At 34.4% G+C, this 14,035-nt stretch overlaps 1 protein-coding gene across 1 annotated transcript in view; it reads left to right on the plus strand.

Moving 5' to 3' along the window:
• DENND1B (DENN/MADD domain containing 1B) overlaps nucleotides 1–14,035 on the plus strand; it is a 391,513-nt gene that overhangs the window by 257,863 nt on the left and 119,615 nt on the right. Inside the window, exon 14 of the mRNA XM_006834232.1 lies at nucleotides 8,441–8,566. Within this exon, the coding sequence (XP_006834295.1) occupies nucleotides 8,441–8,566 (126 nt within the window). The remainder of the gene's footprint in view (nucleotides 1–8,440; nucleotides 8,567–14,035) is intronic.

Here is a 14,035-nt window from a genome sequence, read left to right on the forward strand (position 1 = left end):
AGGAGTGGCTGGTGAGATTGAATCGCCCACCTTGTAGTTCAAACCGACCTTGTGGTCCAGCACATTAACCCTCAGCACCACTAAATGTGTCTGATAGGCATTAGTGACTTGGTGAACATTGGAAGGCATTGTGCTGCTTGACCCCAACACAGAGTTTCTGACTCAGTAAAATTAAAGGAATAAGTATAGAAGTGTGCTTGGGACAGGTTGTTAATTTCCTCATTCATTCATTTACTCACTCATTCAACAGATATTATTTATTGAGCACCTTCTATATGCTTGTGTTAGGTTAGGTGTTGGGTATGCTGTTGTTTTTAAATGCCATCAGGTGTTTTGGGTTTGAACCACTGACCAGTGCTTAACTGACAGTGCCTCACCAGGACTCCAGGTGCTGGGTATAAAGTGGTGAGAAAGAAACATACAAATCCTTTTCTCATGGAGCTCACACGATATTACAACACCTATCTAGTATTACAGATTGAGACAAATGTTATGAAGAAAAGGAACAGGATGAAATGGGAGAGAGTAACAGGAGGTCTTCTGGTATTTTGAAACATCATAAGGGTGTTTTAGGTTGAGTATTTTAGAATGAGGTTGAGGTAGGTAGCGTGATACTGTTCTAGGCGTAATGATGCAGGAAAACAAAATGTACCTCTGTGGTGCAGTGGTGCTATGTAACACCGTGGAGAGCTCAGGTGCTCCCCTCTCCAGCATACTAGTAAAGGCAGCAAGCCTGAGACTCATTCTTTCCTGTGGCCTGGCCGGAACCTGACACCATGACAGTTGCATTGAGGATTGGGTTTCAGGTACACCACTGAGAACGATGGAAGCAGTGAAGATCTTTATCTGCTTTTCCATGTTTTAAGCAAATGACATGCCTGTTTTACCTTTTTTGTGCCAGTCATGCTTCCCATATTTCATAAGCATGCAGTGTTAATATTTAACAATATTTTACATAAAATATATTTATAATCCAAATAGCTTATGTATCCTCTGTATTGTTTGTTTCCCCTTCAGGTGGTACAATAGTTAGGATAATGGCTAAATTACTGTAACAGAGAAACCAATTAATACAGTGTTAGAGCAAAATAAAAATAAAGTCAGTCCTGTATAACAGCTAAAAGCTAAGCAGTCCAGAGTTGTTGGACAACTCTGCCATTCTCATTACATCTCCAGGTTCAAGGTATTTGCCCCTTTGTCTACCTTGTCCCAGAAACAAACAAACAAACAAACAAAAAAAACGTGAGAAAGAAAGAGAGAAAACCGGGAAAGGGCACCCATATTGCTTTCAGGGGAGTACAGTGACTCCATACAATAAACACTGGATGCAAACCACAAGGTCAGAGACTGATCCATGGGAGAAAGATGAGACTTTATACTCCCAAAAAGATTTTTAAAGCCTCAGAAACCCTATATAGCATTTCCAACAACGCCAAAATCACTTTTAGGAGCATGGCCTGAAAATATCACACATTGGCTAAATTCATACTGTTTGCCTGAATCCAGCCAATGACCACACCATCGAATCTTGGGAAATAGAGTTCCCAACTGGGTTAATCATTTGCCAAATAACAACTCAGGATTTCTATTACCAAAAAAGGGAAGAGTAGATGTGGGTGAGCCAACATGTATCTTTGCCAAAAGTAACCTGGAAGTCAAAATAATTTTAGTCAAGTCAAGATGCCCTTACTACCAGTCTGCAAACCCTAAACCATTCTTTGTCGTCAAACCTAGCTCAACTTGCCAGGAACATTCTCTCTGTAGTAATAGCCTATATGATAAGTATGAGTTTGCCGAATGAATTAGGAGAAAGAGGGAGAATAACGTGTACAACTATTCTGTTGAGAAGAGATTGATGAATTCCAGAAATGAAAAGAAGGCCTGTATGGCTGCACTGAGACGACTAAGAGTGAATTCCATGAAGTGACGTAGAGATAGGCCAGGGTGAAATCATAAAGACCTGAAGGGCTTGCTAAGGATCTTTGGATTTTATTGGAAATTCAATTTTAGCAGTATGATCCTCTATGAGTTCTAATTTCTGGGTTCTGAATCTTGCAGATTACTGGGTTTAAGAAATGAAGGTAGTTGATCAATTCAGAGGCCATTTGAAATACTATAGATGAGAGATGATAGCTGCTTAAACCTGAGTACTGGCATGAATTTAGAGAAAAGTGAACATATTTGAAGTCTGTGTTACAAGTTGCAATGACAGAATTTTGTGTTGTATTGCATATGGAGAATGAAAAAGGGTGAAGGGTCGAGGAGGAACTATGGGTTCTTTTACGAAAAACTGATGAATGTAAGTAACGTTGATATTATAGAGACACTGGCTTGACATCAGTTTAAGGTGGGGGTAAGAGCAGCTTTAGTTTTCTTAATTTCAAAGTGCCTCTGAAAGGAAATTAGTTGCAGATAACACCTTATTTGTTAGGTTTTGATTGGTAATCTAGGCATGCAAAGAAACAATGTAATTATATCCAAGAATATATTTTATGTTTTTCATTTAATAAATGCTAAAGGATTAACTCAAGTAGAAACTTGATAGGAAATTATTTATTAGTAGGGTTAATTTGTTTCTTAAGAAACTGAACATTGTAAGGCTTAAAGAAGTGTAGGGATTTAATATCTCTTTCATATGGCAGCCATTATTTGTCTCATAGGAGAATAATAGGTTTTAACTTTACAACTTGGTTTTAAAGCAGATGCTTATTTGAAGCATTACCTTTTTCTAAAAGTACATTGTTTCTAGAATACAGTTTATCTAAAAGAAGGGATTTATAAACATAAGGGTATTTTAGGTTGTATATATTAAGTATTATTCTGAATAGTTACTTTTCTTGCATGTTCTTTATCCTGATATTTTACTTTATCCCAAAAAAAGTAAAATAAAATTTCTGGATATAGCAGTTTAATTTTTTTTTTTCCCTCCTGTTTTGAAGATGCATCTAAAAGTAAAGTAAGAAAAAAATGTTACTTTGCAAAACTCAACCTCCTTATATGCTCTCTTTTCCTGACTGACTGACTCCCAGTTGGCATAATTACTTCATTATTTAGGCTCTGTGCACATGACACCCCTCTTAATTTATACCTGTTTGCTGTGTTTACTCATGTAATTCCCTCTTTTTATTTATAGTCATTTTCATGCTAAGAGGGCGAAAGTGGAGAATTGGTGGCTAATATTATTCACATTGCAGTGAATTCCCACTGTGTTAAACCCCAGGTCATAATTCCTCCCCATGGCTGCTTAGAGGTATTACATTCTCATTGCAATGAAGGGGTCTGTAGACATTGGATAAGAGAAACGAAATTAAGTTTATTTCTAAAGTTTTTTCACTTTTTTTTTTTTATTGAAATACCAAATTAGTAGATAATACGAATTTATTTATAAACTGAAAATTGCCTAAAACCCCCAAATAAAATGTCAGTTCTGAGGTAAGTTTTAGTCACTGGAGAATATTGAGGCTAAGTTTACTTTAAGTAGCAAAAGAAAAACAAAACAAAACAAACAACAACAATTGTTAACGTTTTCAGTATCAATAGAATTTTGCCGTAGAAACCATATGGCAGAGTCCTGGTTTGGCACTGTAGGTTAAGCACTGCATTGATACTGCAAGGTCAGCAGTTCAAACACACCAGCCACTCTCACAAATCTTGTACAGGCACACAACAGCAACAGTCATGTGACAAAGATTCCAAATGCTTGTCTGGTTTCAGAGTTTATGTGAGTATAAGCTATAGGATGTTATGGGAAGATAGAATTTATTTTATAACTATACTTGTTGTTGTTGTTGTTAAGTACTGTGGAGTCAGTTCTGACTCATAGTGACCCTGCACAGGGTTTCTGAGGCTGTAAATCTTTACGGGAGCAGAAAGCCTCATCTTTTTCCCACAGAACAGCTGGTAGTTTCAAACTGCCGACTTTGAGGTTAGCAGCCCGATTCATAACTATACTTAGAAGTGTGGAAATTAAAGCAGAAAATGCTATTTTCCAGAACAAGTATTGAAAAAGTACAGAAGAGACAGTACCATTTTTATAGATAAAAACTGCTAAAAGCTAATTAGCACTGCAAAGGGCAATGGCAACTGGTGATAATTTACTCCAGTGATCTAAAGGCCAGAAAAACAGCAAGGTTGACACTATCATTTTATATTAGATTAATAACCTTATATCTGAACTTGATTTTTTTTTTTTTTAAAAAAAAGCTATTTCCTTTTAAAAAAAAATTCAGCAGGCTTATTTTTGAGCATTCATTTTAGCATACAGAAATATTTAACTAAGATGCTCTTCTGGTCTCTGAAAAACAGAAATGACCTCAGACTTACTGACAGTCAAAGCCAACTAGAATAAGTGTAAGTCAAGGAAAAGCTTGTTTTATGCAGTTTATGGAAGTTGAAATAATGTAGAAATAAGTAAATGAAAAGTGTAACCATGTTTCTTCCTAAGTAACTTTTTAATCTCACATTTCTGTATGAAACAATATGCTTATGTACAATGTTGTTGTTCAGTTCCGTCAAGTCAATTCTGACTGATAGTGACAGGGTTTCCAAGGAGCAGCTGGTGGGTTTGAACTGCCAACCTTATGATTCGCAGTCCAGTGCTTATCTTACAGTGCCAAACCAGGAGTCCTATGTATAATAGCACTGTCCAATAAAATATAATGTGAACAACAAATACATTTAGAATTTAAAATACCTTTGCTAAGAGGAAAAGAGAGTTAAGATTCATTTTCATAATGTATTTGATTTAAACAGTTATATTAAGTATGTTGTTATTGTTAAATGCTGTCTAATAAGTTCCAACCACATAGAGTTTCTGAGAGCAGCGGGTGCATTTGAATTGCAGTTCCCATGGTTGCCAGTGCAGTGCTTTTTCCACCATATTTAACATTTAATCCTTATAAAAATTACTATAGTAATTCATTTGTTTGACTAAACCTTCAAAATCCATTGTTCACTTTAAACTTATAGCACATCACAGTTTGGACTAGTCACGTTTCAAGTGCTCGTGTGGATAGTGGCTACCATATTAGATACTGTACTTTGAGAACACGTTTTTATTAAAATTTTATTTTCTACATATCCAAACTTTTGGCTGAAAGCAGAGAATACCAGAAAGATGTTTACCTGTGCTTTCTTGACTACAACACAAAGGCTTTCGATTGTGTGGATGATAACAAGCTATATACAACATTGCAGAGAATGAATATTCCTAAACACCTCATTGTGCTCATGAGGAACCTGTACGTAGACCAAGAAGCAGTCATTCAAACAGAACAAGGAAACACTGAATGGTTTAAAATTATAAAGACGTGTACCAAGGTTGTATTCTTTCACCATACTTATTCAGTCTATATGCTGAGCAAGTAATCTGAGAAAATGGATTATATGAAGAAAAATTTGGCATCAGGATTAACAGCCTGCGATATGCAGATGATACAACCTTGCTTGCTGAAAGCAAAGGGGACTTTAAATACTGATGAAAATAAAAGACCATAGCCTTCAGTATGAGTTGCACCTCAATATAAAGAAAACAAAACCCTTCATTAGTGGACCAACAAACAACATCCACATAAATCGAAAAACGATTGAAGTTGTCATTTGTTTGGATCAACACTCATGGAAGCAACAGTCAAGAAATCAAATGACTTATTGCATTAGGCAAATCTGCTGCACAAGACTTCTTTAAAGTGTTGAAGAGTGAAGATATCAGTTTGAGGACTAAGGTGTGCTTGACCCAAGTCATAATGTTTTCAGTAACCTCATATGCATGTGAAAGTTGCACAGTGAATAAGGAATATCATAGAGGAATTGATACATTTGAGATAATGGTGTGGGTGGAGAATACTGGAAGTACTATGGACTGCCAAAAGAGCCAACAGATTTGTGTTGAAAGAAGTCGAACCAGAATGCTCTTTGAAAACCAGGACGGCCAGACATTATCTCTCATACTTCGAGCATATTGTCAGGAGGGACCAGCCCCTAGAGAAGGCTATCATGTTTGGTAAAGTAGAGGGCAGAGCAAAAGAGGAAGACCCCTAATGAGATGGATTGACACAGTGGCAGCAGCAATGAACTCAAACGTAGAAATGATTGTGTGGCTGACCCAAGACTAGGTTCTGTTGTGCATAGGGTATCTATGAATCGGTACCAACTCAGTGGCACCTAACAATAGCAACACATCCTAATGGAGTGCTGGAACGATCAATGATGAACTAATTTTAGAAATGAAGGCCACACCATTCTGATCTTTTTAGGAAGGACTTGGGGCATTATGATTAATATTCCTGCATAACTCAAGCAGCAATTCAGCACTCAAGACCTTACTTAGGTAATGAAGGCTAAAGAACATGTTGAGTTGCCTCCATTTTTATATGTGTGCTATATTTGTTTTAAGAATATTGCAGCCTTGATTTGTAGAGATCTAGATTGTCAAATTCTTGTTTTATAGAAAAATATATACTGAAGAATTTTCTTTTGCAAAAAAAAAAAAGTGTATTAGATTTTTATTGTTTTAAGTGAAAATTTTAAAACAACCAACAATTTATTTCTGTAATGCCTTAAACGACTGGAATCATTGTTCTTTCATCATGTCTTTTCTGTTTGCAGTAATTTGCAGTAAATACTAGTATTGATATTCATTCTCATTGTTTTTTTTCCTTAACATTTCATACCATTAAAAAAACACAAAATGTATTACAAACTTCAGAATAAATGACATTAATTCAGATTTATTTTTGAATCTTTTAACTGTATTTACTATTTTGAAACTTTGGGTTTCCTAAAAATATATATTTATTAAGCTTAGATATTAATAATAAAATCTCCCTCTTAAATGAATCTTGGTTTATGCACTTTGTGGACTAAATGAATTAGGCTCTAAACTTTTATATGAATCTATGGAGCTTGGATATAAATTGAAAAGATCACAGCTGTGGGGAGAAGACCTATACTGCAAAGGCCTTTCTGCATAGATTATGAACATCATAACTCAATAATTTTTTCAAAACTATGGTTATAATTGGACCCAATGGGGGTCTCTTTCTTTGATCAGATCACAGTAACTGTGACTTTACACTGGAAAATGTCACTACTGTGAAGGTTTATCACCTGTAGAGCTGGTCTTTCCTCTGATGCTGTGTTCATTTCTCATTAGCATTATTCAAAGTTTAGTTGTTAATTAGGTTGACACTTCAATTACAATCATCATCTACAAGAGTAGCCAGGACTGCTTGCATAAAGAAGTAAAATATATTCCTTCTTTTGTATATACATACAGGAAAAAGGTATTGTTTTGTTATATGATGGTTTCATAAGAATATAAATATGCTGTGCAACCAGGATTTGTCCCTTCACTTGTTTTTTTCATAAGAAAACAAAATTTTATATGATTTCATGTTTCCATGTTAAGCATTAATAAAGAGTATAGATAAGTTTCATTATTTTAAAGTGAATTGGTTAAGTGAGTTAGATATATACCAGAAGTGTGATCGCATTTACAAATATTCAGCTAAGTAGGGCTGTTGATAAATAATATGCATTCTCTAAAATACATCCAACATGATGTTCAAGTATGGAGCAAGTACAAAAAAGTATCACATGAAAATGCCTTTTTAATTTTGTAAATTACTAGGTAAGTTTTTCTTTGATTTAGAAAAATTAATATTTTAATAAAATTACTGGATCATAAAGCAATGACAGTGAACTCAATTGTAGCAAGTTTTGTTGAAGGAAACTGGACAGAGCCTGGTTAAAATCACACCCCTACCACTTATTAGCCAAATAGTGAAAGCAGATTAATTCCCAGTATTTGAGCCTCTTTTACTTCATTCATAAATGAAAATGTGAATGCTTATTTTAGAAGAATGTTGTGAAGATTAAATGAGTCAGTGCATAAAATTTGCATCACATATCCTTGATGCAGGTTTTCCATAACTTTTAGCTTTTAAAATCTAATATAGTGAAAACTATTCAACAAATGACTGGAAAATTACATATGCAAATTAGGCTTCCCCAAAATAAAATTGAATGGTAAGTGATCCTGGAGGACCCATAACAAATAACCTTACATAGCAGAAATGAACGATACCCAACCGGCTTCATCTCAAAACAAGTAGACACATGTTGTAATTGCTAAAAATCTGCAGAAAAGTGGCTCACAAGCAGTTTACTGTAAAATAATTAAAGCTTATTTATGTCAAGAGGCCTTGGGAAAAAAAAGAGAGCATAAACCAATTTGCATTAGCACGTTACCATCATCTCCTGCTTTCGTTTCAATTAACAGACCAGCAGGTGCTCTCTGCAGTTAAAAAGATAAGCTATCAGGGAGGAGGATGAATTTTTGGCTGACCTGCAGACACTGTGGTTTGCCTGCTGATTGGGTTCGTACCTCGCTGTACCAATTTCTGAGGTGTTAATTTAACTGTTCCTCTCTGTCATGCAGGTCTCGGCCTTGAAAAATAAACTGAAGAAGCAGTCTACAGCTACGGGTGATGGAGTAGCTAGGGCCTTCCTTAGGGCACAGGCAGCTTTGTTTGGATCCTACAGAGATGCACTGAGATACAAACCTGTAAGCATTTTATTTCATCACTCTTTAAATTTGCTTTTTATGGTTCTTTGCAATGAGGTAGAAAAAAGAAACATCATTTTGTTTTTAAAATCACACCTTAAAAATGGTATCATGAAGGTCTTTTAAAATCCAAAATAATATGCTTTAAAACCTTGTTTCATCTCCAATATTTTCTTGACTTTCAGCTTTTAGGTCTCCTAGTAACCTTAATTTATTATTTCTGACACTTTCGCATTGCACCTTATAAATTTTTTAAAAAATTGGATACTTATCCTTAACTGATTAATGAATTGTGTTAATAACATTTTAAAGCATTTATTTATTTTAAGATCACTAAAAAATAAACTAGACAATTGGATTTATTATTAATGACAATCTAATTTAGAAACGCACAAAATGAAAAAAAAAAATTGGAATGTGGAAATTTTGCAGTATTTAGAAATTTGTTTTCTTACTAACTCATGACAAACTTGTCAAAAGTGGGCTTGTCTATTTAGCATTGTTGTTAAGTGCCGTCGAGTCAGTTCCGACCCATAGCGACCCTGGGTCTATTTAGCATACATAGTATAGCACATTTTGCTGTTTTCTTTTGTTGTTGCTAAGTAGCTGCAAGTCAGTTTTGACTCTTAGGAACACTGTACAGAGTTTCCGAGGAATGGCTGACCTTATGATTCAGACTGACTTTGAGGTTGAATGCTTATCCTAATTCTCTTTTAGTATCCCTAAAATGATTATTATGCAGAATTGTAGTCACATTTTATATTACTCTTCCCTAACTAGATGAATAAGTTGTAACCAAATAAAATGTAGGAATTCCATCATTATAAAACTCCTAAATATAGCCCATTTTCTTAGCTTCTCCAGACTTTTATCTGTAGAATGAGAGTTCTTATACTTTCCTTTATCTACGTTTCAGGTTTAATGTATAAACATGATAGAAAACTATGAACCACAAACAAATGTGGGAGTATATCCTTTCTAAATTGACTTTAAAATTATGGCTTCAGTCCTATAACGCTTACACCTCTGAGGTGTTACAGATCTATTATACCAAAACCAAAACCCATTGCTTTCAAGCTGATTCCGACTCCTAGTCACCTTATAGGATGAAATCATTACTTGCTACGTTTTTCTCCTGTATAGTGGTTGGTATGTTGGAACCATTGGTCTTTTACTGAGCAGTGAAGCGCTTCAACCATTCAGCTATTATAAGGTGTTCTTACATCCATGGACAGATCAACTTCAGAATCTAGTTTAATTGCTAATCATTAACAAATATATGTATATTTTAAAAGATAATGTAGAACTCAGAGTATTGTAAATAATCATTGTATTTCGCATGGGAGAATCTTCAAAAATTGTTGACAGTTATAAGGGTCTCATCTTTAAAAGACTGAACACCAATCATATCATCTATACTACAGTAGAGCATATTCATATTCAAAGTGTTCAGTATCAGTTAAAACATGATACAAATGAATTTGAAGACTAAAATTAGTGGTCGTTAGTTCAGGAGTTTTAAAAACAAATTGATTTCAAGTTTGCACTACAGCAAATAAAGTTAAAAATAGTACTTTGTTTTAATCTTGTTATGCTCAAATATTAAATACTAATTTTTATAACAATGTTTTAAATTTTTCTCTTGAAAAAAGACTGCAAGTTTGGACAGATGAGATAAATGAAAGTTTACTTAAATTATTTAAATTATCAATATGTGGGTTGAAATTACAAAATATTCTATTTTGTAATATTTACTATGGCTTTCCTGTTGTTAGATCTTATTATAAATGTATTAACCTAGCTATAGTTTTCCTTTTTGTGTGTGATTCTTTCATATTCCTCTCTCTGCCCCTAGTTTTTTTTTTGGAGATTGGAAGAAATATTTTCTTTTTGAATAGATTTATATTTGTTTTGTCTTTATTTTTGCAATGAAAACGTAATTTTCAAAGTGTCCTGAATGTCTTTCAAGCATTTTTTTTCTGTTTCCATATTTTCAGAACAATAGTTTAAGGAAAATTATATTTATTTGCTGTGTATGGGATAGTTTTCTGTTTGCTTTAGCCATTTTCTTTACAAATTACTCTACCCTGTATCATGTTTTATCAAAACTAATTTTATTTACTTTATTTTAAGAATACATTTTGATCATTTATATATTTATTATTGTTGTTAAGCGCCATCAAGTAGATTCTGAGTTATAGCAACCCTGTATAGGATTTCATTTGATAAATCTTTATGGGAGTTAGAAAGCCTTATCGTTCTCTCATGGAGTGGTTGGTGGGTTTGAACTGCTGACCTTGTAATTAGCATTCTAGTGCTTATCCTGCAACACCTCTAGTGCGCTGATTTTTGTAATAGGCATATATTTTTGCAATAATTTCTGCCTGATTATGGGAGCTACAATTATTTCATGCTTTTTTCCCCTTTTGCTTCTTAAAAGTTAAGAAAATTCTTTGTGAGGCTCCAAGTGTCCCATGCTTCTCAGGATTTCAAACCTTTATTGATAATGTTCTTTTTTTTTAGAAACTCTTATGTTTTTCTCCTCTTTAAGGCTGCCTTATTTCCTTCCTGATCTGTAAAAACTTTTCTTGGCTGCTGTACTTCATATTGACCCTTTCTTTTTAGAAGCTAAATATACTTGTTTTTTAAAAAAATTTCTTCTCTCATATTTATATTCTCTTTATTATGTTGTTTTTACTGATATTCATAATTGCAAATCACTATTAAGACAGTAGTTAACCATTAGCATGGGGTGTCAGGCATGGATTTCTGTTATGAAAAAAACAAAAACAACACAAGTGAAAAAAGCTCGCTCACATGAAAACTGTACACAGAAAAATTCCACTTCCATAAATGCTCGCTAGAAGGATGTATATGTGGGAAAAAGCCCCCCCACCCACCCCCACACACACAATTGCTCACACTGAAAAATGCCCAAATGGAAAAATGTCTTGAATAGGATTTCCAGGCAGTCCAGTTCTTATCCTATAGTACCACACCAGAACTCCATTTTTTGCTTGTTATTAAGTGCTGTTGAGTTGGTTCTAACTCATAGCGACTCTATATAGGGTTTCAGAAGAGCAGCTAGTGACTTTGAACACCAGTTCCAACTGACCTTGCAGTCAAATATTTATCCTACAGCACCACATCAATATTAATAAGCATTTTAGATACACTCTCACTTAATCTTTACAAGCCTTTAAAATATGACATTTTTTCCATTTTAAATATGAGGAAAATGTTATCCATAGAGTTTTAAATAATCTCACCAAGGTTCACCTCGTAATGAATATTGGGGCTTGAATTTGAGTCTGTTCTTTCCATATTCCCATGCTTGCTCCAGTGTTTTTCTTGTGTTGTTTTCCCACCATTGTTACATGTGGTGCTGTAGGGTAATGCACCAGATTGAGCGGTCAACTTGAGCCGCAAGGTCTGCAGTTCAAACTCACTGGCCACTCCTTGGAAATACTATACAAAGTTGCTGTCAGAACTGACTCTATTGTACTTAACAACAGCAACAGCAATCTTCCTTAAAATTAATTTCCTAAACTTATGTTTCTTCTAAATAGACATACCTAGTAGGCATCCATTATAAACTATGGAAGGACTGAATGAATAATACAAAATCTTTAGGGATTAATCAAAAAGAACAGGGAGTAGAGACAGCTTGTACTGTGTAATACAAATTGAGGACATGATTTGATATTCATATTTCCATTTATGTTTTTGTTTACTCAGGACAACTTCTCCTCAAATAGACTCATCCACTTCCCTTCAAACTTCTAATTCATCTTTTAACATTTTTGTCTTAATGTCTGAAGCAGTAGTAGTGAACATATTGTACTTAAAGGAAGCTTTGGTTTGTTTAAGTATACTAGTATAAATTTTCTTTTCTACAACAAATCAGTGAAAGCTAGTCATAAAAAACTTTAATGTATGGGAGTTTACTTCTGTTTCCAAAATTTAAAATATATTTATGGATATAATTTCTTCATTTAACAAATTATTATTGAGCACCACTACACTAGACTTGGAGTCCTGATGTGGTGTTGTAGGATAAGTACTAGACTGCTAACTATAAGATTAGCGGTTCAAACCCACTACCTGCTCCTTGGAAACTCTATACAGGGTCGCTGTGAGTCAGAATCATCTCAACAGTATTTAACAACAATAACATACTAGACTTTCTCTATGGATGATGGACAGAAAAGTAAATAATATTAAATAAGTAATATTAAGATTGTGTTCCCTAGGAGCTTATAGTGTTAGAGACTGATGTGGTCATTTCTTGCACTGTGATAATAAAGAAAATTATGTTAGAAAATTATAAAAGAGAATTGTGTTAAATAGCCTATGAGAAGCAGAAAAGAAACCTAGAAAGTACCTATAGAATTTTGTACATTTTTCTGAGGAAATATTCATACCTTTTATCTTGTTCTCAAAGAAGAAGAGGAGTTAGAGCAATTAAGTTTCACTTCCCTAGAAATATACAGAATGAAACCATCAAGGACCTTTTTGTATCTACCAGGAGAGTTTCATCTTTATGCTGTAGTTAAAGTCCAGTGCTTAAGAGTATCTATCATGGGATGAAATGCCTAGAATTGTGTAGTAAAAAGACCACTTTGACGATCAGAAGAGGACAAGTCAGGGGCAGGGTGGGAACTAGGACAATTATAGTTTATTGAACAGAGAGGTAGGAAAGGCCTCACAGTGTCACCTGAATGCCCAGAAGGCCCATATCTGAAAGACATTAGGGAGGAAGACAGTTGTTATGTGCCGTGGAGTCAGTTCCTACTCATAGTGACCCTGTATAGGGTTTCTGAGATCTTTTTCCTGCGGAACAGCTGGTAGTTTAGAACTGCTGACCGTGCTGACCCACTTTGCTACCAGAGCTCCTTAGGAAGGAAGACAGCAGTATTAGGGAAATAGTTTGATAGGTGTTGTGAGAGAAAACCCTCCTACATAATTTGCATATTCATATACAACTAAGGATTGGCAAGTAATAACTTATTTTTAAAGGCAGCACTTAGAATAGAGTGGCAACTTTATATATGTTTTTGCTTTTTCTTACATTGCCTAATTTACATACACAAAAGGACACACTGGCATGATTAACAGTGTAAATTATACCTGCTCTTAATTACAGAGAACAATATAAAAGTCCTTAAAGTTGTTAGAAGGTGATTTTTTTCTTCATATTATAGCTAGCAATAAGTTAGTTACTTTTTTCTTAAAAATTTCAAAAATGTGAGATTAAAGTAAATTTAAGAAAAGTGACACCAACCAAGGCACAGACAGACGGAATTCAAATTATTGTCATTCTGTGCTTGCAGTGTGGCTTTGGTCAAATGAACCTCTTAATACTTTGGTCTACTTAGTTCTAAAAAGAAGTTACATACCTCTTGGGCTCTTTAGAGAATAAGATGAGTTAATATATGTAAGGTACTTAGAACAGTGCTTACCTTTAGA

The sequence above is a fragment of the Chrysochloris asiatica genome, unplaced genomic scaffold (assembly GCF_000296735.1).
Source record: "Chrysochloris asiatica unplaced genomic scaffold, ChrAsi1.0 scaffold00009, whole genome shotgun sequence".
Lineage (NCBI taxonomy): Eukaryota > Metazoa > Chordata > Mammalia > Afrosoricida > Chrysochloridae > Chrysochloris > Chrysochloris asiatica.